A 23,952-nucleotide genomic window follows, 5' to 3' on the forward strand; every position below is an offset into this window, starting at 1 on the left:
ACATCCTGTTAATGGCATGTTTCCCCCCTCCCAGTTGATAAAATTTCTCCCCCAACCAAGGTAATAACAGAGGTTCATCCCCTTCTGGTAAAACACATGCCCTCCCCCTCCCAGTAATGACAGATGTCCTACCCCCCTCCAGGTAATGATAGGTGCTCTCATCCTAATTTTTACATGTGACATGCCCATTTCCCCCACCATCCTAGAAATAACATCTCCCCCCTCCCCCACTATCCTAGTAATGGCATGCCCCCTCCCTCCACCATCCTAGTAATGACATGGCCACTCTCCCCACCATCCTGCTAAAGACATGCCTCCCCCTCAACCTGGTAATGACATGTTCCCCTCTCACCACCATCCTGTTAATGACACGCCCCTCTCCCGCACAATCCTGGTAATGACATGCCCCCTACCATCCTAGTAATGACATGCCTTCCTCCCCCACTATCCTGGTAATGACATGCCTGCCCACCATCCTGGTAATGACATGCCCCCCTCCCTCCACCATCCTTGTAATGACATGCCCCCCTCCCCCCACCATCCTGGTAATGACACGCCCACACCACACTTCTCTGTCTCAGGCTGCTCAGTCACAATCATACGAGCAGTTTGTGTTTTCTTCTAAGGTATAGGCCAATTTGTTCTTCATTCTGCTCCAATAACTTTCAACTCTGTTTCCCACAATTCATAAATGGGGCTTTTATAGTGATCAGGTTTTCTATCGGCCCAATTTTCTCTTCCATATGTTACTTTTATAATACTACAGTGGTGTGAAAAAGTGTTTGCCCCCCTTCCTCATTTCCTGTTCCTTTGCATGTTTGTCACACTTAAGTGTTTCGGAACATCAAACCAATTTAAACAATAGTCAAGGACAACACAAGTAAACACAAAATGCAATTTGTAAATGAAGGTGTTTATTATTAAAGGTGAAAAAAAATCCAAACCATCATGGCCCTGTGTGAAAAAGTGATTGCCCCCTAAACCTAATAACTGGTTGGGCCACCCTTAGCAGCAACAACTGCAACCAAGCGTTTGCGATAACGTGCAATGAGGCTTTTACAGCGTCCTGGAGGAATTTTGGCCCACTCATCTTTGCAGAATTGTCCTAATTCAGTTACATTAGAGGGTTTTTGAGCATGAACGGCCTTTTTAAGGTCATACCACAACATCTCAATAGGATTCAGGTCAGGACTTTGGCTAGGCCACTCCAAAGTCTTCATTTTGTTTTTCTTCAGCCATTCGGTGGTGGACTTGCTGGTGTGTTTAGGATCATTGTCCTGCTGCAGAACCCAAGTTCGTTTCAGCTTGAGTACACAAACAGATGGTCGGACATTCTCCTTCAGGATCTCTTGGTAGACAGCAGAATTCATAGTTCCTTTTATCACGGCAAGTCTTCCAGGTCCTGAAGCAGCAAAATAGCCCCAGACCATCACACTACCACCACCATATTTTACTGTTGGTATAATGTTCTTGTTATGAAATGCAGTGTTCCTTCTACGCCAGATATACTTGGACACACACCTTCCAAAGAGTTCCACTTTTGTCTCATCGGTCCACAGAATGTTGTCCCAAAAGTCTTGGGGATCATCAAGATGTGTTGTGGAGAAATTGAGACGAGCTTTGATGTTCTTTTTGCTCAGCAGTGGTTTTCTCCTTGGAACTCTGCCATGCAGGCCATTTTTGCCCAGTCTTTTCCTGATGGTGGAGGCATGAACGCTGACCTTAACTGAGGCAAGTGAGGCCTACAGTTCCTTGGACGTTGTTGTGGGGTCTTTTGTGACCTCTTGGATGAGTCGTCGCTGCGCTATTGGGGTAATTTTGGGCGGCCGGCCACTCCTGGGAAGGTTCACCACTGTTCCATGTCTTCGCCATTTGTGGATAATGGCTCTCACTGTGGTTCGCTGGATTCCCAAAGCTTTGGAAATGGCTTTATAACCCTTTCCATACTGATAGATCTCAATTACTTTCTTTCTCAATTGTTCCTGAATTTCTTTGGGTCTGGGCATGATGTGTAGCTTTTAAGGATCTTCTGGTGGACCTTACTGTGTCAAGCAGCTCCTATTTAAGTGATGCCTTGATTGTGAACAGGTGTGGCAATAATCAGGCCTGGGTGTGGCTATAGAAATTGAACTCAGGTGTGGACAACCACAGTTATAGTATGTTTTAACAAGGGAGGCAATCACTTTTTCACACAGGGCCATGATGGTTTGAATTTTTTTTCACCTTTAATAATAAACACCTTCATTTACAAATTGCATTTTGTGTTTACTTGTGTTGTCCTTGACTATTGTTTAAATTGGTTTGATGTTCCGAAACACTTAAGTGTGACAAACATGCAAAGGAACAGGAAATGAGGAAGGGGGCAAACACTTTTTCACACCACTGTATAGCTATGACACTATGCTCATCTTGATTGACAATGCAATCTCTGCTCCTTGCCTAAATTTGACATAGCTTTCCTTACACAAATCAAGTCAAATTTTATGAATTGAAAGCATTAAGATGATACTAAAGTTTTTTTTTCCATAAAAATAACACTAATAATACATAACACATAATACTTACCTGCTCTGTTGCAGTGGTCTACTCATGTCCCTCTCCTGCTTTCCTGGCCCCTCTCTCCTGTTCGGTGTTCCCACAGCAAGTAGCTTGCTATGGGGACACCAAGCTGAGTCACAGCTTCCTTTCAATGTCCATTCAGACATGGAGCCCTGACCCGGCCCTGCTCCCTCTCTCCCCTGATTAGCTAGCTGACTTTGATTGACAGCAGTGGGAGCCAATGGAAGGAGAATCTCGTACCACTGAGGGACTCGTGGACAGGGAGGGACCTCAGGTGTGCAGAAGCCCCCCTCAGCCCCCCTAACACTTGTTAGAGGGGCTGAGGGGGGCTTCTGCACACAGGAGGCTTTTTATCATAATGCATAAAATGCATAAGTAAGGTCCCATGTACACTGCTGCTGCTGAACGGACGTTCAGAGACAGTTGGACACTTTTTTTCAACTGCCCCTGAACTCATTCAATGTTATCTTATGTGTACATGTACGCAGGTTAGTTTACTGTAGTTTTTAGGCAGTTGCGTTTATAGGCCTTTTTTTGAAGGTAACAAAATGAGTTCAGACACCGAAGTTTCTGACCTTTCAGACGCCGAACGTGTCTAAACGCGGTAACCCACGTTTAGCAGCCTTTTGTTTATAGGAGTTTTCGTTTTTTGGCCAGGAACGCTTTGTACAGGACGCCAAGGTTGGGTCCTGGACGGGTACTATGTGGCGCCTATATTCGGGATGTGGTCCCTTTAAGGGAATCATGGTAGGCCTCAGGGGGTCACCCAAAAATGGGAGATGGATTCCGGGTATAGTTTTCGGGAGAAGACTGATTCGCGGTCCTCTCTATATTTTTAAGAGAGATAGTTGGGACCCGGAATTTGGGAGGCTCCAAAGTGACATTTGGGTGGGAAAGAGCCTCCCTCCCTGACCACAGGGATTTGGCCCACAGGGGGTTAACGGCCTCCAGGAAGACAGACAGCCCATAAGACAGGAAGTGGACAGAGAGGTGGTGGTGAGGAGGAGAAGGAGATGAACACCTGTCTGAGGAGCTGTCTGGCTGTGTTGTTATATTTGCTATTTGCTGTTTGCTGTTTTGGAGGCTGCAAAAAGATCTCTGCAAGGACTCTTTTTGGTGAAGACCTATCTACAGAACTGTAGGTGCTTTTCTTTTTGTATTATTTTGTGCTGAAGATAAGCGGACTTTAATTTACAGTTTTTACATGCTGAAGAAAAGCTTTATTTTTGATTTAATTATAAATAAATATATTTTGGTTTCACCTGACAACGGTTTATGCACTTAATCCCGTGGAGCTAGTATCCCCAAACTTCACAACTGGTGTTTTGGATGCTGGCAAAAGTGCATTTGCAGCCGCAAAAACCGTTTAAAAACTGACATTTAAAAGAGACTGTGTACAAATTGCATGTCTTGGGTGAAGCCAGCCCAGACGCTGCAAGCAGCAGGCAAAGACATTGAGGAGGTCATCAGGGCTTTGGCACAAGCCACCGTGACCCAGCAGCAAGCTACCGTGACCCAGCAGCAAGCTACCGTGACACAGCAGCAAGCTTTAGCAGACGCAAACCGTCGCCATGAGGAAGCGATGGCACAGCAGCAGGAAAGCACACGGCTGCTAGCTGCCCAGTTTACTGCTCAGCAGGAGTCCACTCAAGCACAGGTGGCTGCCTTGCAGGAGGCAGTACAGCGGCTGGCTCAGGGACGTGAACAAGTGGCTGTTGCTGCTGACAACCAGGTGTCTGTGAGGGCCAGCCATTTTTTACAAAAATTAACGCCCAGCGATGATTCTCACCACCTTTGAGAGGATAGCGGAGAGAGAGGGGTGGCCCCGTGACCAATGGGCCGGTATTATCTCCCCTTTCCTCACCGGTGACCCACAAAAGGCCTATTTTGACCTCCCAGCAGAACATATCAGCGACTATGAACGTCTGAAGGCAGAGATCCTGGCCCGCCTAGGAGTGACCACAGCTGTCCGAGCTCAGAGGGTGCATCGCTGGTGGTACAAGCCTGACCGACCACCCAGGTCGCAAATGCATGAACTGGTTCACCTGGTTAAAAAATGGCTGCAGCCAGAAAAACTGTCAGGCCCACAGATGGTGGAACGAATAGTAATGGACTGGTACCTGCGGTCCCTGCCAGATGACCTACAGCGCTGGGTAAGCCATGGAGACCCCGCAACCGCTGACCAGCTGGTGGAGTTGGTGGAAAGGTACACCGTGGTGGAGGACCTGCTTGGGCCTGCCAGGCGTAGGGAACCCACACCAAGGGCAACCAGACCAGCCATAGTGCCTAGGAGAGAAGCCCTGCCAGACACTGGGATCCGCAGAACCGCATCATCTGCTACAGAACCTCGAAGGGTGGTTCCTGTCCCAAGAACAGGAGACCTACAGTGTTGGCGATGTCGGTCCTGGGGACATACCCGGGCGCAATGCCCACTTCAGGAGGAGCCTATGGACTGCAGAATTGGTCAGAGAAGCTCCTTCTACGTGTAAAGAGCCTGCACCACTCACCTGGATCCAGTCACAGGACAGTTCGAGTGTGAAGTGTGGGTGAATCACCTTCCTGCCAGGGCGCTACTAGACTCTGGTAGCATGGTAACATTGGTACATGCCAGGGTGATTGGGAGACTTGGCCCTGTAAGGAAAACCCTACGGGTAGTGTGCATCCATGGGGACACCAAGGAATACCCCATGGTTTCAGTGACTGTGTCCTATGGCCATATCTCAGTGACCCAAGAGGTCGGGGTAGTGAGAAGTCTAATACATGACATTATAGTGGGACGGGACTGTCCACTATTTTTTGAACTATGGAGCCAGGTACAGATGGGGCTGCCAGGACAGCCAGGAGAGTCTGAGGAACATGGGCCTGAAACCCCCACAACCCACCCCACTGATACAGAGATACCTATTATTGATAAAGATACTGTAGAGAATATTAAGTTGAAGGATGTGTCTGTTTCAGGTTGCAAAACCGAGTTAAACTCTGAGGGGGGGAAGACTTCCCGTTACAGGTTATGCTGGGGGAGGATGACGAGGACCTCTCCCCATTGCAGTCCCCGGTTGAGGAAAGTGAAGGGGAAACATCCTCAAGGCCAGTACACCCAGATCTAGATGTACCCAGGGGTGCGTTTGGCACCGCCCAGCTGCGGGATCCTACCTTGGTCAATGCCCGAGAGCAGGTTTCTGTTGTGGATGGGGTCTCACAAATGCCAGAAGCAGACCAGAGGTTTCCTCATTTTGCCTTAAAGGGGGACTTGCTTTATCGAGTGGCTGAAAGCCGTGGGGAAACTATAGAGCAGTTGCTGGTTCCCCAACCGTATAGGCGGATGCTACTCGATCTAGCCCACAACGACGCACTGGGAGGACACTTGGGGGCAGAGAAAACAGAGGCCAGGATAACTGACCAGTTTTACTGGCCAGGGGTGAAAGTTGAGGTTAAAAGATATTGTGCATCTTGTCCCGTTTGCCAGTTAACTGCCCCAGTGCCCCACTATAGAAGCCCTCTGGTACCCTTGCCAATTATTGAGGTTCCATTCGAACGGACCGTTATGGATCTCGTGGGACCCCTGGTAAAATCGGCAAGAGGGCACCAGTATATATTAGTCATCCTAGACTATGCAACCAGGTACCCAGAAGCAGTTCCTTTGAGGAAAACTTCCTCTAAAGCCATTGCCCGAGAACTATTTCAGATGTTTTCGCGAACTGGTTTTCCTAAAGAGATATTAACAGACCAGGGCACCCCTTTTATGTCAAAGGTGATGGCGGACCTGTGCAAACTGTTCCAAATTAAGCAGTTACGGACGTCCGTCTATCACCCGCAGACTGATGGCCTAGTGGAGAGGTTTAATAAAACTTTAAAGACCATGCTCAAAAGAGTCGTCCAGAAGGACAGGAAGGATTGGGATATGTTACTCCCTGCCCTTTTGTTTGCCACCCGGGAGGTTCCACAAGCATCCACGGGTTTCTCCCCATTTGAGCTAGTGTATGGGTGATGGCCTCGGGGGTTGCTGGATCTGGTAAAAGAAACGTGGGAAAGTGAGTCCTCCCCACACAAAACCATAGTAGAGCATATCTCTCAAATGCGAGAGAGGGTGGCTAAGGTGATTCCGCTGGTGAGGGAGCACATGCAGAGGGCTCAGGAAGCCCAAAGAAGGGTGTATAACCGGTCTGCGAAAGTCAGACAGTTTCAAGTAGGAGACCGGGTGGCTGTCCTAATACCCACAGTGGAGAGCAAGTTCTTGGCCAAGTGGCAAGGTCCATTTGAGATAGTGGAAAAAGTGGGGGAGGTAAACTACAAGGTACATCAGCCAGGGAAAAGGAAACCATACCAGATCTACCACGTGAATTTGTTGAAACCCTGGAGAGACAGAGACCAGGTATCCGCGGTGGTAGCGGTACAGTCAGGAGACCATGAAGGGATCGACCTGGTGCAGGTGGCTGCTACCTTAACTAGACCCCAAACCCAGCAAGCAAAGGAATTTCTTCAAAGAAATAGGGACATGTTTTCAGGGTTGCCAGGACTCACCAATGTCATCGAGCACGACATTGTAACTGACCCCAAGGTAAAAGTGCGGTTAAAGCCTTACCGTATCCCAGAAGCTCATAGAGTGGCAGTGTCTGAAGAGGTGAAAAGAATGCTCGAGCTTGATGTCATTGAGGAATCGCAGAGCGAGTGGTCGAGTCCAATCGTGTTGGTACACAAACCCAACGGCACTCTTCGCTTCTGTAATGATTTTAGAAAACTGAATGAAATCTCTAAGTTTGATGCTTATCCCATACCACGGGTAGATGAGCTCATTGAGAGGTTGGGGCCTGCCAGGTATATTACCACGCTGGACCTCACGAAAGGGTACTGGCAGATTCCCCTGACCAAGGAAGCTAGGGAGAAAATGGCCTTCTCTACCCCGGAAGGCCACTTCCAGTACAAACGAATGCCGTTTGGTTTACACTCTGCCCCCGCTACGTTCCAAAGGGCCATGGACAAAACTTTGTGTCCACATCATCGGTACGCTTCGGTTTATTTGGATGACATCATCATCTTCAGCCCTGATTGGGAGTCACATCTTCCCCGAGTTCAGGCAGTCGTAGACTCCCTGAGAAGAGCAGGATTCACCATAAACCCAGAAAATGTGCAGTTGGGGTGGAGGAAGCCAAGTACCTAGGGTACATTGTGGGTAGAGGGTTGGTAAAGCCCCAAATGAGCAAGGTGAAAGCCATACAGGACTGGCCCCGCCCCCTAACCAAGAAGCAGGTCAGAGCGTTTTTGGGCATAGTTGGCTACTACCGGAGGTTTATACCCAACTTTGCCACCATTGCTGCTCCCTTGACTGACCTGACCAAAGGCAGAAAGTCAGTGATGATAAAATGAAATAACGATGCCGAAAAAGCTTTTCAGAAGCTTAAGACGGCATTGTGCCAGGATCCGGTGCTTGTTGCTCCAGACTTTAATAAGGATTTTGTAGTACAGACAGACGCTTCAAATGAGGGGTTAGGAGCAGTCCTGTCGCAGGTAATCAACGGGGAAGAGCACCCCGTCGTTTTCCTGAGTAGAAAGCTGACGGCAGCGGAGAAAAACTACGCGGTGGTAGAGCGGGAGTGTCTTGCCATTAAGTGGGCCTTGGACTCCTTGCAGTATTTCCTCCTAGGCAGAAGGTTTCGCCTGGTATCCGACCACGCCCCGCTGACCTGGATGAGGCAAAATAAACACACGAATGCTAGAGTAACGAGGTGGTTCCTGTCTCTCCAGGAGTTAAATTTTGTGATGGAGCATAGACCTGGGAGACTACATCAGAATGCTAATGCCCTCTCCCGGGTCCACTGTATGTTGTCAAATGGTGCCTCCAACACCTCCGCTTTGAGGCAGAGGGGGGGTATGTACAGGACGCCAAGGTTGGGTCCTGGACGGGTACTATGTGGCGCCTATATTCGGGATGTGGTCCCTTTAAGGGAATCATGGTAGGCCTCAGGGGGTCACCCAAAAATGGGTGATGGATTCCGGGTATAGTTTTCGGGAGAAGACTGATTCGCGGTCCTCTCTATATTTTTAAGAGAGATAGTTGGGACCTGGAATTTGGGAGGCTCCAAAGTGACATTTGGGTGGGAAAGAGCCTCCCTCCCTGACCACAGGGATTTGGCCCACAGGGGGTTAACGGCCTCCAGGAAGACAGACAGCCCATAAGACAGGAAGTGGACAGAGAGGTGATGGTGAGGAGGAGAAGGAGATGAACACCTGTCTGAGGAGCTGTCTGGCTGTGTTGTTATATTTGCTATTTGCTGTTTGCTGTTTTGGAGGCTGCAAAAAGATCTCTGCAAGGACTCTTTTTGGTGAAGACCTATCTACAGAACTGTAGGTGCTTTTCTTTTTGTATTATTTTGTGCTGAAGATAAGCGGACTTTAATTTACAGTTTTTACATGCTGAAGAAAAGCTTTATTTTTGATTTAATTATAAATAAATATATTTTGGTTTCACCTGACAACGGTTTATGCACTTAATCCCGCGGAGCTAGTATCCCCAAACTTCACAGCTTATAAACGCAAACGCGGCAAAACGCCACTAAACACGGCATGTAAATGGACGTTTTAAACGTGGGTTACTATCTGTTAAGTTAAATCGTTCAGGAAAGGTTGTAAAAACATCCCGTGTACATGAAGCCTTAAGCTAAAAAAACCTTCTGCCTTTACAACCCCTTTAAGGTTAAAAATTTTTAGGCTTTATAACCACTTTAACCACTTGACCTCTGGAAGATTTATGCCCTTCATGACTAGGCCATTTTTTGCGATGCGGCACTCCGTTATTTTAACTGACAATTGCATGGTCATGCAACACTGTACCCAAAGGAAATTTCTGCCATTTTTACCCCAAAAATTGAGCTTTCTCTTTGGGTATTTTATCACCACTGGCTTTTCTTTTATTTTTTTTATTTTTTTTGAGCTATAAATAAACAAAAATAAATTGAAAAAAAGCCAATATTTTTTACATTCTGCTATGAAGCATATCCAATAAAAAAAATCTAAAAATAGTAGCAATCAGCGACTTAAAGCGGGACTGAGATATTGCGGCAGACAATCTGAGAATAACCCTTATGACACTTTGTGGGAACCAGTGACACTAATACAGTGATCAGTGCTAAAAATATGCAATGGGGGGGTCTAACTGCTCCCCCCCCCCCCCCGGGTCATTGTATAATGACATTCAGTTGGGAACCCTGTTGTTTTGGAAGGACATCATAGGCCATCCTCCCAAGAATGTGCCTCACGCAGCCCCTCCAGGTTGTCACACACTGTGTCCACCAGACATGGCAGATGACTGATCAGTGTACCGGCCCGCTGCTGGTAACATGTGATCGCTGTGACCAATCACAGCAGATCATATGACAGTTGTAAACAATGTATGGCTTCCTCTCATGCCATTCATTGTATACAATTGTGTTGCTAGCTGTGATCGGTCACACTGATCACATGGTACAGACAGGGTAAATCACTGCATATTTATCTAAGCAGGAGACAGTAAAGCACAGCTGTCCATAGGGGTCACAAGCAGTACACCTGGTAGAAAAACATGCAAAATATGTGTAGCTAAAGGCTGGTATCGGCCAGTTCAATAGAAACCAGCTGACATTCAGCTTGTGTGTCCAACATCCTGTCTGACAGAAGGCGGTCTAAGGAGTTCACAATAACTCAGTGGAGTAGATTGATGTACTAACATCACAATTTTTCTTATATTTACCGACCGACACAGCTCCTCTCTGTAACTAAATGGGTTGTATAGCCTGCCATTAGGAGAACTAGACAAAATTGTTACACAATCCACAGAACTTTTAATTCCGCCCCAGGGGGGCGGACCCTGTGTTATCAACCCTCCTCATTGCTCCCAGCAGTTTCAGTTTTTATTTTGCCTAGCAAGGAGAATGACCTAGGAACCCTGCGGGCCCTCTCTGTCCATGTTTTTGCTGCAGGTTTGCTGCTTTTTGCGCAAGATGTAAGATCCTGAGATCTTCTATCAACTGCCGGCTGGGTGACAGGCTGGTTAATGATATCCTTGTAGTCTCCCTAGTCCAGCCATCGAGCGTGAGCAGGCCGCAGCTAAGGCTCGGCAGGCCACGACATGCCTAAGCTCCAGAGGTGGTCGGTGAGCTTCAATGCTCCGGGGGTATACATATGACTGGGCTACTACTGTCTGGATCACAGTATACCGGGCCAACAGCTACCCTGTAACTGCGCAGGAGTAGGTCTGTGATGGAATGTCTCCCAGCTCTTCAGGACTGGTAAGTCCGGCTCTCCTTGCCTCGGTGGGGTGAGCGGCTGGGTATTCCCTGGGGGGTCGATTCGGGGGCCACCTCACCTCCCTATCTTCTCTCCCAAGTCCCTATCACCCCTCCTTCCCCCCTCTGAGGGGGGTGGCTCCCACGCGGCGGCAGCAGGAGGGTGGGAGCTTCACTGTCCTAAGTCCCCTCGCAGGTGGAGGACAGGCTAGGGTCAGCATGGCTTCAGAAACTGGTGTTTCTTCCCCCGAAATCCAGGCTATAGCAACTGGGTCATCTGCGGTTAGCGCGGTGTGCATGGACACCCTAATGGCGGTCCTTGATTCCTATGTTGCTAAGATAGAGGTGGCACGTGGCAGGAAAGGTGCACGTAAGAGGCCCCTGCCCCCCATCATCTGGGGAGAGCTCTGATGCAGACTCGGGCCCTGCTGCAGCTGGTGACCCCTGCTCTGACCTGTCAGACGTGGCTGACCAGGAACTTTCGGACAATGAGGATGATTCCCCGTCTGGGTCCGGGCGCGACAAAGCACTTGTTGGAACACTTATCACAGTTGTGCGTGATACCCTGAAGATTCAGGAGCCAGCGGATCCCTCTGCTGATGTACCGATCCCTTTTGGGTCCCGCAAGCCAGCACGTTCACCTAAGGTGTTCCTGTATTTGACTTATTTTGACAAATTCATCTACAGGGAATGTGGTCGCCCACAACGGACCTTTTCGGTCCCCAAAAAGTTGGTGGTGCGTTACCCCTTTGAGGAAAGCCTTCTCAAAAAGTGGTCGGCTCCTCCGGTCGTGGACCCCCCAGTATCTAGGTTAAATAGAGTAACCACAATCCCAGTTGAGGGGACTCCTGCATTCAAGGATCCCACGGACAGGAAGGCCGAGACGGTGGCTTGTTCCCTGTTTACGGTTGTGGCTCAGCCGTGCAACCTGTACTGGCATCTGCACTGGTGTCGCAGACACTGACGGAGTGGACAAAACTTTTGCACTGCGAATTGGGAGAGCAGAACGCCTCCCCTGTCTGCATGGAGCTAGCAGACCAACTAGTGCAAGGCCTTAAGTACGTTTGTGATGCGGCCCTGGATACTCTCCCTCTGTTATGCAAGGTTTCAGTGTCAGCTGTGGTGCTGAAGTGCTTCATTTGGCTGAAATGCTGGTCTGCTGACCAGGCATCCAAGAAAGCCCTGACGGATCTTCCCTTCCTTGGCGAGCGGCTCTTTGGAGCCTCATTGGGTGACATTATTAAGAATGCCACTGGTGGTAAGAGTACACTACTCCCACAGGCCAGGAAGGCTAAGGAGCCTCGCCACAGGCAAGAGCCCTCTTTTTCCGCTCACAAGTGACTTTTTTGTCTGCCAGGTGCTTTGGCAAAATGCCCCCAGCCCGACAGGACACCCACAGAAGGTCAGAAGCATCCCTGGAACCTCAAGCCTAACAAGCCTGCGAACAAAAGTGGTACTGCATGAAGGTTTGCCCCCACCCACTGTTCGGGTGGGGGATCGTCTTCGGGAGTTTGCAGCCCGGTGGACCTCCCGGTTATCCGACCAATGGGTCTGCGAGCTGATTTCCACAGGCTACAAGATAGAGTTTCTCTCTTAGCCACCAAACAGATTCCTCCCCTCCAGCATACCCGTGTCCACGGTTCGCCGGGAGGCCCTGTTAGGGGCGGTACGGGACTTGCTGAATCGGGGGTGATTGTATTGGTTCCAGAAACGGAATGCTTCCAGGGGTTCTACTCAAATTTGTTTGTGGTTCCCAAGAAGGAAGGTGTACGTCCAATCTTGGACTTAAAGGCCCTCAATCACTTTGTAAAGGTGCAGAGGTTCACTCCATCAAGGGGGCTTCCTGGCATCCTTGAACATCCAGGATGCTTACCTGCACATACTCATTTGCCTTCAGCATCAAAAATACCTGCGTTTGGCAGTCGGGGAAGCCCACTACCAGTTTGTGACTCTTCCTTTTGGCCTGGCATCAGCCCCCCGAATCTTTACCAAAGTACTGGTTCCAGTATTGGCGTCACTGAGGCAACGCGGGATCACGATCGGGTGTTCCCTAGACGATCTACTCCTGAGAGCATCTTCCTTCTCAGAATTAGAGAAGGATGTGGCGATCACCTTGCAGACCCTGCAAGAATTTGGGTGGCTGTTGAACCTAAAGAAGTCGGTGGTGGTACCGACTCAGCATCTGGAGTACTTGGGGTTACTATTGGACTCCAGGGCAGCAAGGGTTTTTCTACCCTCAGACAAATTAATGACTCTCAGATCGGTGGTCAATCTACTGATGAGCCGCAAGTGGTCGTCGCTCTGCTTTTGCATGCGAGTGCTGGGGCTCATGGTAGCCTCCTTCGAGGCAGTACCTTATTCCCAGTTCCACACCAGAGTCCTGCAGAAGGAGATTTTGATGAAGTGGGACAAATCTCCGTGGTCCCTGGATCAGCAGATCCAGGTGAGTCAATCAGTCAGGGACTCCCTGATCTGGTGGTTGAGGTCCCCGGTGATTCAGTCCGGAAAATCGTTCCTTCTTCTGACATGATCACTATGGACGCCAGTCTGTCCGGCTGGGGTGGAGTGATGGGGATTCAGTCGGCTCAGGGCCTCTGGTCGGCGGAGGAATCCAAGTTGCCGATCAATCTGCTTGAATTGAGAGCGATCAGGCTGTGCCTCCACACATGGTCGATGAGTTTTCAGGGGCGTCTGATCAGGATACAGTCAGACAATGCCACGGCTGTGGCGTACATAAATCACCAAGGGGGAGCAAGAAGCTCAGCTGCTGCTCGGGAGGTCACTCACATACTTCGGTGGGCAGAGCGACGCGTATCGGCCCTGTCGGCCATTTACATCCCAGGGGTGGAAAATTGGCAGGCGGACTATCTGAGTCGACAGATGCTGGACCCAGGAGAATGGGCATTGCATCCGGAGATATTCAGGCTGCTGTGCCTGCGGTGGGGCACACCAGATGTGGATCTATTGGCCTCCCGTCTCAATCGGAAGGTACCAAGATTCGTGTCCAGGACCAGAGATCCGTGGGCAGACGTGTCAGACGCGATAGTGGCTCCGTGGGATCAGTACCCGCTGATCTATGCCTTTCCTCCACTAAAGCTGTTGCCACGCCTGCTGCACAGAGTGGAAGCCGAGGGGATCCCAGTAATCCTGGTTGCCCCAGATTGGCCTCAGCAGCCCTGGTACGCAGACCTGGTGCGTCTGGTGGCAGATGCTACCTGGCGACTGCCGTTGCGAGAGGACCTCCTATGTCAAGGTCCAATCTTTCACCCTGCTTTACCATCGCTGGCTTTAACGGCATGGCTGTTGAAAGCCAGGTATTGAGGAACCGGGGTCTGTTGGACTCGGTGATTCCAACTATGTTGAGGGCGCGGAAATCTTCTTCCAGGAAGATATACCATCGTACTTGGCAAGTACAGCAAGGTGTAGACCAGAAGTTGGCGTTGAGCACCATCAAGGGGAAAATTTCAGCACTAGTTTTCTTTTTCCAGCGACCCCTGGCGTCTCACTCAGTAGTGAGTACCTTTGTTCAGGGGGTGCGACATATAGTCCCTCCAGTGCGTCCTCTGTTACCTCCATGGGATTTGAACCTGGTGTTGTCGGCGATTCAGAAGCCGCTGTTTGAGAATATCAGGGAGATTCGCTTCTTGACCCTTTTACAGAAAGTGCTCTTTCTAGTGGCCATCACATCGGCCAGGAGGGTTTCGGAATTGGCTGCCTTGTCATGCAAGTCGCCTTATCTGGTCATCCACAGGGATAAGGTGGTGTTGCGTTCGCAACCGTCCTTTCTACCAAAAGTGGTTTTGGCTTTTCATATCAATAAAGACATTGTATTACCATCGTTGTGTCCTAAACCGAAGCACTCCAAGGAGGTGGCCCTTCACACTCTCGATGTGGTTAGGGCTCTGAAGGTGTACTTGTCTGCCACAGCCCCCTTTCGGAAGTCAGACTCACTGGTTGTTTCGGTGGCTGGTCCGAAGAAAGGCATGGCGGGCTCGTCGGCCACCATTTCCAGGTGGATCAAACAGATTGTAGTCCAAGCCTACGCCTTGAAGGTGCCCCTCTTTCCAGTTATGGCCCACTCTACAAGAGCAATCGGAACGTCTTGGGCCTTCCGACACCAAGCGTCTGTCGTTTAGGTGTGTAAGGCGGTGACCTGGTCGTCTGTCCATACGTTTACCAAGTTCTGCTGCTGACGTCACCGTGATCTATTCTGAACCCGGAAGCAACGGGCAGCATTATATGAAGCCGGCCGGCAGACCTTTTTATTGGAAGCAAGTGTTTTTATACTTTATGTAAGTGCAACTCTTTATTTTATTAAAATATCTTGACAATATCACACTATGGCGATTCCTCTTGTTTACGCATGTGCTTGGCAATGAGCGGTGTGGCCGTAGGAATATACCAGCTACTGGAACAGAGCGCTTAAAGGGATACATCCTCCATGCAGTTTATGTCCAGAAGGAGTGATTTAACAGTGGCGATATTAGATCTCTGAGATGGGATCAGTGTAGCTGGTAAGCGTCAGTATTGTTGGTGGTGGAAAGCCCTTTCCTGCAACTTTGGTGACACTCATTTCATTGGTGTGGTGTGACAAATCACGGTGGAGACGACAAGCAGAAACGTTGTCTAGTGGGAAATGGACTAATATCTTGAACATTTTGCATATTTATTATTTTTTGTCATTTTTCTGGATTTTTGGATTTATTTATTTATTAATTTTCATATGTTTTTTGCACGATCAATCTATTTATATTGATAACACATTGGATTGAATCATTATAGCGCAGCTTTTTTTGGAAAAATTGGTATTTGAAATTGTGGGTATGTCACATTTAAGTTGCTGCTGCATTTATCTATTTTTTTTTTCACTAACTTTTCCTAAATTTCAATTTTAATTTATTTTTTTAGGTTTTTGTCAATATTTAAATTTGAGAATAGCGCCGTATTATATGGGTTTTATTTTGTTTACCAAGTTCTACAAGATAGATGTCAGTGCATCGGCTGATGCCTGTTTTGGCCGCAAAGTTTTGCAGGCGGCCGTGTAGTTGCAATTGAGTTTTTTCCTGTTTTTTTTATAAAAACGCAGTACTGTTTTGTTAATGCACTGTTGCGGTCTTGGGGATCACTCCTGCTAAGGATAACTGGTTATTTGGTGGAGTTTTTCCATACACTACTGTTTTTTTGTGGGTTTAGTTTCACTAGTTCCCACTTGCCATGGTGGATGAAGTTTTTATGCTGTTTTTTCCCACCCCTCGTTTGGCACTGCTTGGAGATGTCCCATTTAGTTACAGAGAGGAGCTGTGTCGGTTGGTGAATATAGGAGAAAATAGGATTTTTGTACTCACCGTAAAATACTTTTCTCTGTAATTCACCGACCGACACAGCACCCACCCCTCATTTTTTCTACGTTCTACTGCTTGTTGACATACTGAAGCTGCTGGGAGCAGTGAGGAGGGTAGCACAGGGTCTGCCCCCTGGGGTGGGATTAAAAGTTCTGTGTATTGTGTAACAATTTTGCCTGTTCTCCTAATGGCAGGCTATACAACCCATTTAGTTACAGAGAGAAGCTGTGTCGATCGGTGAATTACAGAGAAAGAGATTTTACGGTGAGTACAAAAATCCTATTTTTATGTTCGGCCCACTGGGTTGAATAAAAAAAAAACTCACTGTGTGTACAAGGCATAAGGAGGGGAGGGGACATCTTGCCAAGAACCAAATTACATGCCATTTGGCTACTGTCTGTCCACATTTGATACAAATCTAATCATTTAAATATATTCTCTATACTCCCCAATGTCCTATACAAATATGCAGAGGAAGTAAAATAGCTGGTCAAACTACTTTTTGTGCTGCTTTTCATTTGAACATTTTTTGTATTTTTTTACTCAAGTTTTGTTTTGGGTTTTGCTGATGACATATAGTTTTTCTTTTATTGAAAACATTTGTTTGGTGTGTTTTCCTTGTTGGTTGACTGCGGATGTCTATGGTATTGTATGGTTTCCTGGTCTTGTAAAAAAAAAAAAAATGACCAATAGAAGATATACTCCTTGGTTCATAAGTGATAGTGGCAGAAAAACAATAACCAATCGAAGCTACTCTGATGGCTGAAGACTGGTGCTTTGGCTGTAGTTCTCCCACAATCAGATTTGTACTAAATTCAAGCTGACAACTCGGTGTAGCCTGTATAATATGAATATATATTGGCAACATACTTAAACACACAGCTGTTACAGCCGAAACACATTAGCTTCTTACCAGTGTATGTAGCCAATAAAGATTGCATAGGATTTTACAGACTACACCGAGTTGCCAGCTTGAATTTACTATGCCTAAGTATTAGTACCCTAGCCATGATCTGGTCACTGAGATTCTAGGATCCAAAACAGGCAGGGGCAGCCCCTACCTATAATGTGCCTTAGGACCTCAGTTCATGAACAGCAGCAAATACACTTCTTCTGGCTTCCAGCCACCATCCCCCATCACTCATTAAGGGGATTCCAAGTGGACAGTTCCCCCGTAGTTGGAGGAACTGTTCAACTGAGACTGCTTATTGTCTGAGTCAGAGAAACTATACAACAGATTCAGGCAGAGGGGTTACTCCCATAGTAGCATTAGACATGCATGCAGGAGGGCCTCTTCAACTAGACGTAGGGATCTTATTGCTCCCCAACAGACACAAGAACTGCATCCTAAAATCATTAAACCTAAAAACGTCCCCAGTACAAATTATTGCCCGCTATGAGGTACAATGGGAGGAAGTTTGGTCAATCTTGGCCAAACACTGGTCGATCCTGACAAGATCCCCTGACCTTTTCAATATTGTTGGTCCAAGGCCACTGTTGGTGTCTAGGAGACAAAGGAATTTAAAAGACAATTTAGTATATTTGAAATTTACACATACCAGATCCAATAACTGGTTGATGCACATGCCTCATCCCAAGGGCATGTTTTCATGTGGCCACTGCAACATTTGTCATCATGTTGTCTGCACTGATAAATTCACTGATGCAGATAGTGAGAAACTTTACCAGATCAAACAAAATATATTATCTGTAGCACCAAAAAGGGTTTAGCCCTTGTACACACGATCGGAGATTCCGACGGAATGTGTCCGATCGGAGCGTTTTTTCGGATATTCCGACTGTGTGTGGTATGCATCGGACTGTTTCCGTCGGAAAATATCCGTCAGACCAAATTTTCCAACTTGCTCCGATCGGACATACTCCGATCATGTGTAGAGAATTCCGATCGGACAAAGTGCCATGCATGCTCAGATCAAATTCCTACATCAAAGCTATTGGCTACTAGCCTGAACGTAGTCCCGTCGTAACGAAATAACGTCATCACGTTCTGAACGATCGGATTTTCCGACAACTTCGTCCGACCATGTGTATACAACAGTTTTGGGCAAAATCCAACGGATTTGGTTGTCAGAATCTCTGATCGTGTGTACAAGGGCTTATACATTTTGGAATGTCCATACCAAAAATGATACATTGGCAAGACCAAGCGACAGTTCCGAATATGTATTGGTGAACATCTGTGCAGCATTGGGAATATTCAAAAAAGTAAGGATAAGAATAACCCAAAATACAGCCCTACTGCACAACAGTATGAGAGGTTCCATAATTCCTCTATTGAAGGATTGAAAGTAAAAGTTTTTTTTGCCCTATCCCTACCCAACTACAGGGGTGACTATGACAAACGCCTTCTGCAGAAGGAGAATGAATGGATCTTCCAGTTGCGAACTATGATCCCGAAAGGGTTAAATACTGAACCAAATCTACAAGTATTTCTTGAACAATTGTTATGAGGTCTGAGACTTGTATCAGAAATACACTAATCCTTACATGGTATGAATTACTTCATATGGTTTTAATATACCTGATGTCTAACATGAGGAACCATTTGTCTCTAAATATGGATGGAACACTATATGTTGTTCAATCTGTCCATCAATCTCCTCTTCTGTTTTGAATTCAGATTTCTGCCCCACATTTGGGAATATGTTTATTCAGTTTGAATGCTGTGGATGAACTACCCAACTCATTAGAATATACTGTACTAATCTTAGTACCTTCATTGCAGATTTGGAATATAATGATACTCTGTTATCACTCAACTTTTAATTTTACTTTCATGAGACAGAATAAAGAGAAACCGATACAATATGTTTGACAAATAATACTCGAATAACAACAATGTGATGTTAAAAGTCATGGTAGATGTAAAGTCAACCTTCTTGTCCGCTAGAAGGAGAAGAGAACTTGTAAAAAAAATGCCTGAAATGAAACAGCTCTAAAGGGCATGAGTTAGCATCCCTTCAACTTAGGTGTGGGGGTGATATCCGGGAGATCCGCTAGGACTAAGGTGTTAATGTACTATGCCATAGCTGGAGACTCTCGAATTCCCAGGTTGAGCCCAACCTGGGCCGGTTACAGGAGGAGTTCCTGTCCCTGTGCCCCTCTCGGGATCACACTGCACAGGGAGAGGGCCCCCCGCTCATAGAGCGGGAGCTCCCGGACACCCCCCCCATAATATCCAAGATCGACTATGGGGGATTGTTGTAGAGGTCGATCAGTATCCCTGAGGGAGAGGGAGGATAGCCCTCCGAAGAATCAAGAAGAGAAGAGGAAAGATAGAAAAGGAAAGAGGGATAGAGAGGAAGTAGTCAATAGGTTCCCAGTAGTCACTCTCAGTTTAGCGTTTGGGCCGAGGGGATCCCAGGGATGAGGGAGATCCCCACAAAATGGGCCCATGGTTCCCAGGTTAGTTCAAATTTTTGCGTAGAATCATTGAGGGAGCTCGCTAGTTTTTCTTGAGTCATAATCCATGAGATTTTCCTTATAGCTAGCCTAATGGAGACCACAGGTTGTTTCCAAGCTTTAGCCAGGGTCATTTTCGCCCCTAGAAGGATGAAGTGGATCAATTTGCGCTTATATTTGGAGATGAGAGGAAGATGTGCATTCAGTAAGGCAATTTCTGGGAGCCTGGAGAGCTCGTGTCCGGTCACTTTTTTCATGATGTTGAATATTTTTTTCCAATAATGTCTAATTCTGGGGCACTCCCACCACACATGTGCAATTGTGCCTAACAATTGGCAACCCCTGAAACACAACGGATCAGCCGAAGGGAATATCTTAGCTAGTCTCGCGGGGGTAAGATACCATCTGGTGATTACTTTTAAATTTGCTTCCATTAGGGAGGTATTTAATATTCCTTTAAAGGCCACAGAAAAGGCAGATTGCCAAGACTCAAGACTCCACTGAAACTGAAGATCTTCCTCCCAGGCTACCCAACTTTTAATTTTAACACTATTGCTGTACCACAGTGGCCCCGGACCATTTTGCTGGCCAAAGACCAGACCACTTTTTGCAATTTGGCACTGCGTCGTTTTAACTGACAATTGCGCGGTCATGCGACGTGGCTCCCAAACAAAATTGATGTCATTTTTTTCCCACAAATAGAGCTTTCTTTTGGAGGTATTTTTTTCACCCCTGCGGTTTTTATTTTTTGCGCTATAAACAAAAATAGAGCGACAATTTTGAAAAAAACACATTATTTTTTACTTTTTGTTATAATAAATATCCCCCAAAAATATATAAAAAACATTTTTTTCCCTCAGTATAGGCCAATACGTATTCTTCTACATATTTTTGGTAAAAAAAATTGCAATAAGCGATTATTGATTGGTTTGCGCAAAAGTTATAGTGTTTATAAAATAGGGGATAGTTTTATGACATTTTTATTAATAATATTTTTTTACTAGTAATGGCCGCGATCAGCGCTTTTTATTGTGACTGTGACATTATGGCGGACACATTGGACATTTTTGACACATTTTTGGGACCATTGTTATTTATACAGCAATCACTGCTATACAAATGCAGTGATTCCTGTGTAAATGACACTGGCAGTGAAGGGGTTAACCAGTGGGTGGCAGTGTAGGGGTTAAGTGTTCCTAGGGGTGTGTTACTAACTGTGGGGGGCTGGGCTTTCTTTTAGTGAACACTGATCTCTGCTCCAATCACATGGAGCAGAGATCAACGTCACTTGTTGCAAGGCAGAACAGGGAGATGCTGTTTACAATGGCATCTCCCAGTTCAGCCGGCCCGTGAGACGATCGCGGGTAAGCCCGCGGCGATCAAGTCTGCGGGACCCGCGACTGGACTCACGGGTGTCCTGACCAGCATGCGAGTGCGCTGATGGTGGCGTGCTCGCGATGGCAGGGCAGCATTTAAGATTGGACGTACCTGTACGCCAATATGCCTGCCCGTGCCATTCTGCAGATGTACATCAGCGTGCGCCGGTCGGGAAGTGATTAAAAGCCCAAAAAAATCCAAAACGGGAGGAGTTTTCCCAATATAAGCCTGCCAATGAGTCCACTGCATTGTTCTGATTAAGCTCACGTGGTTGAGCAAAATGCATTGACATTATGGTGTCACAAAGCCAGGTAATCCTGCCACCACACATGCAGCTTCCATCTGCGCATCACCCCGCATAGCACGGAACCTGTCAGGCACCACGGTGGACCAGCTTCAGCCTGGAAGAGCTCAAGGTAATATGCACCTGGATTATGATTGCCTCAAACTGAATCACAGACTCAGAGACAGGCTAATTTGGAAACTCAGGGAGCCTCTTGATGGTTATATCCTACGATCATGGATGGACCGCTGAAGTAAGCTGCACGATGGGTGAGATTTGTCCATAGGACGTTGAAGTCCCGCTATTCCTATTCCGCTAATCTCTTTACTGTGTATTCTATATACAAACTCTCACATCTACCAACTGTTGCAGCTTCATCAATCAGAGAAAATCTGTCTTTACCACATATACTCCATTATTGATAATCCATATGCCTGCATTATCTCCACTTCGCATGCAGTGGACATGCATGAACATCCTAGAACACTATCTGTTTGCTATTCCTACATTGTGACTATTCAGTGGCCGTTCCTTTAGACTCCAGCTTTGAATTTGTGACACCTTGTCTTATAATTGGATTCAAGGGACCCTTTAACTATATGCTGTGCACCGGATGCCTGCTAATATCTAGTCACCCCTGTGCATGTGAAGAGTGAGTGTGTGTGCAAGTGAGCCAGTGCTGTTTTTATGTTTATTATTGCAGCGTTGTCATAATGTTTTTTTTATCTATTGTTGAAGGTTTCATGTATCCTTGATGCTGTCCTTGCATTCATTCAAGTCTATTTGTACCTATACCGCAGTATGTGTTCCAACTGAAGCGCCTGCAAACCTTTCAGGTTTACCCTTTTTGTCTGTATGTCTATTTTGACTTCCAGCTATAATTGAGCTGAGTTAGTAGTACACTCATTATTTAATCAGCCAGGGTTGATCCTCTAGTTTTTAATATTTATATTGCCTCAGAAGACCTCAGAGCTGTGCACCTGCTAATATGTCATCTGCTGTGTCCACTGAGTGGATTCACTTTCTCTATTTTTCCTGTCACCGGAACAGAAAGTAAGAAGAGATTTAAAGTTTTAGGGTTACCATGAGCGCAAGAGATGGGGGAAATCTTCCAATCAGGGACAAATGTTCTGGTGACAACTTTCTAAGATGGGAATTTTACTCACTTTGGTGAGAATTCCATTTACTTCTTGTTGCGTCTTCAAGTTAAGCTGTGGTGAAGATATTTGCCAGCACACCATGGAACGACACAAATAGCGTCCAAACGAGTGATTTATTGCATGATCACAGCACAAGGATAGTGCAACGCTTCGGAGCCATGCAGGGCCCCTTCGTCAGGCATGTGATCATTTTCAAGTTAAGCTGGACACAGACAGCAAAAAAAACAAAAAATGGATGAGGGGTTTAACACTTCCCTGCTCTATGCAAAACTTAACTAAATGGCTGTACATATACTTTTTTAGATGGTCTATCTACAGTATGTTGTGCATGTTTTCTATTTTACATTGTATACAAAAAGAAACCTTGACATGTTGTAATCCAGACCAGTGGCAATGGGAAGCTTGGATTTGACGAGTTCAAAATCTTCTGGGACAAGCTAAAAAACTGGATTGTAAGACTCATCACTATTTTTTTCATACATTTAATTATTATTATTTCACAAATGAAAAACATTCCCTCCACCTGCACACAGATATACATATCGTATGTCAAGATATGTGCCTCCAGCTAGTTAAAATAAAAAAGCAGATTGATATGCAATTACCATACCTTTAGTTTGTAGCTGTCCTCTTATGTACTTCTTGTTTACCACTAGATGGCCTCAGTCTTAGGTCCATGTTGTTCAACTGAGGCTATTGCATGAAAGAATGGTGTCATGGCCCCTCGCTCTGAGGCAGCTTCTTCACAGTGTCCTTCATTCATAGTGTATTTGCTTAGTCATTTATTTTGGTTAGTGCTGCTTTCTGCATAATCTAGGGCCATCCACCACTGGAAAAGATTGGGGAAAGAGGAGTACAACTGGCCAGAAGACATCAGGAAAAATGTAAGTATAATAAATTAAAAACCATAACAAACAAATTGGGGGAGTCTCCTAGGGGAGAGTAAAGGTGCCTGTAGGGGAAGGATATAGTTGAACATTAATCGTGTTTAAAAAAAGAAATGCCTCATAAATGGAACAAGTAAAAACATACAAATTAGGCATAACCAGAACATTTGCCCTGTCCTCATCTCTATAACATAAGGTTGGTGAACTGGATAGGGTTGATAGTGCTACTTGGACTATGACTGCAGCAAAGGCAGAGTACCTAGGAAGTTACAAATTCTAGATTTTACGCTTTTAAGAGAGCAGCTAATTGCTGCTAGGTTTGTTTTTTTGTTTTTTTATTTGTTACTTTCTTTTTTACCAGAAACCTTTTTTTCATTTTCATAATTTTTTTCTTTCTATCTTTTACTTTTTAGTGACACATTTAAAAATAATTCAAAATAAAAAAAAAATAAAAAAAAACTTTATTCACTTGTAAATAACATAGCCATGCTTTGAAATGGAAATGTAATTTTAGTATTATTATAAACGGGGCAAATGTCTTTAAAGTAAAACTGGTCACATACATTTTTTTGTTACTTTTATGTCTATAGATTGCATAAAAAAATACAATATTTTTACAATATTGCCAAGAGAAGGCCTTAAGTTTACCAAAAAACTATAATA

The 23,952-nt window shown here is 46.2% G+C and overlaps 1 protein-coding gene across 1 annotated transcript in view; it reads left to right on the plus strand.

Annotated features, from left to right (window-relative positions):
• Window positions 1-23,952, plus strand: part of CAPN9 (calpain 9) — a 1,247,204-nt gene that overhangs the window by 1,029,413 nt on the left and 193,839 nt on the right. The window contains exon 16 of the mRNA XM_077486535.1: window positions 22,786-22,854. Within this exon, the coding sequence (XP_077342661.1) occupies window positions 22,786-22,854 (69 nt within the window). The remainder of the gene's footprint in view (window positions 1-22,785; window positions 22,855-23,952) is intronic.

This window comes from Lithobates pipiens, unplaced genomic scaffold (genome assembly GCF_037356315.1).
Source record: "Lithobates pipiens isolate NorthernLeopardFrog02 unplaced genomic scaffold, aLitPip1_a1.2 Scaffold_18, whole genome shotgun sequence".
Classification (NCBI taxonomy): Eukaryota; Metazoa; Chordata; class Amphibia; order Anura; family Ranidae; genus Lithobates; species Lithobates pipiens.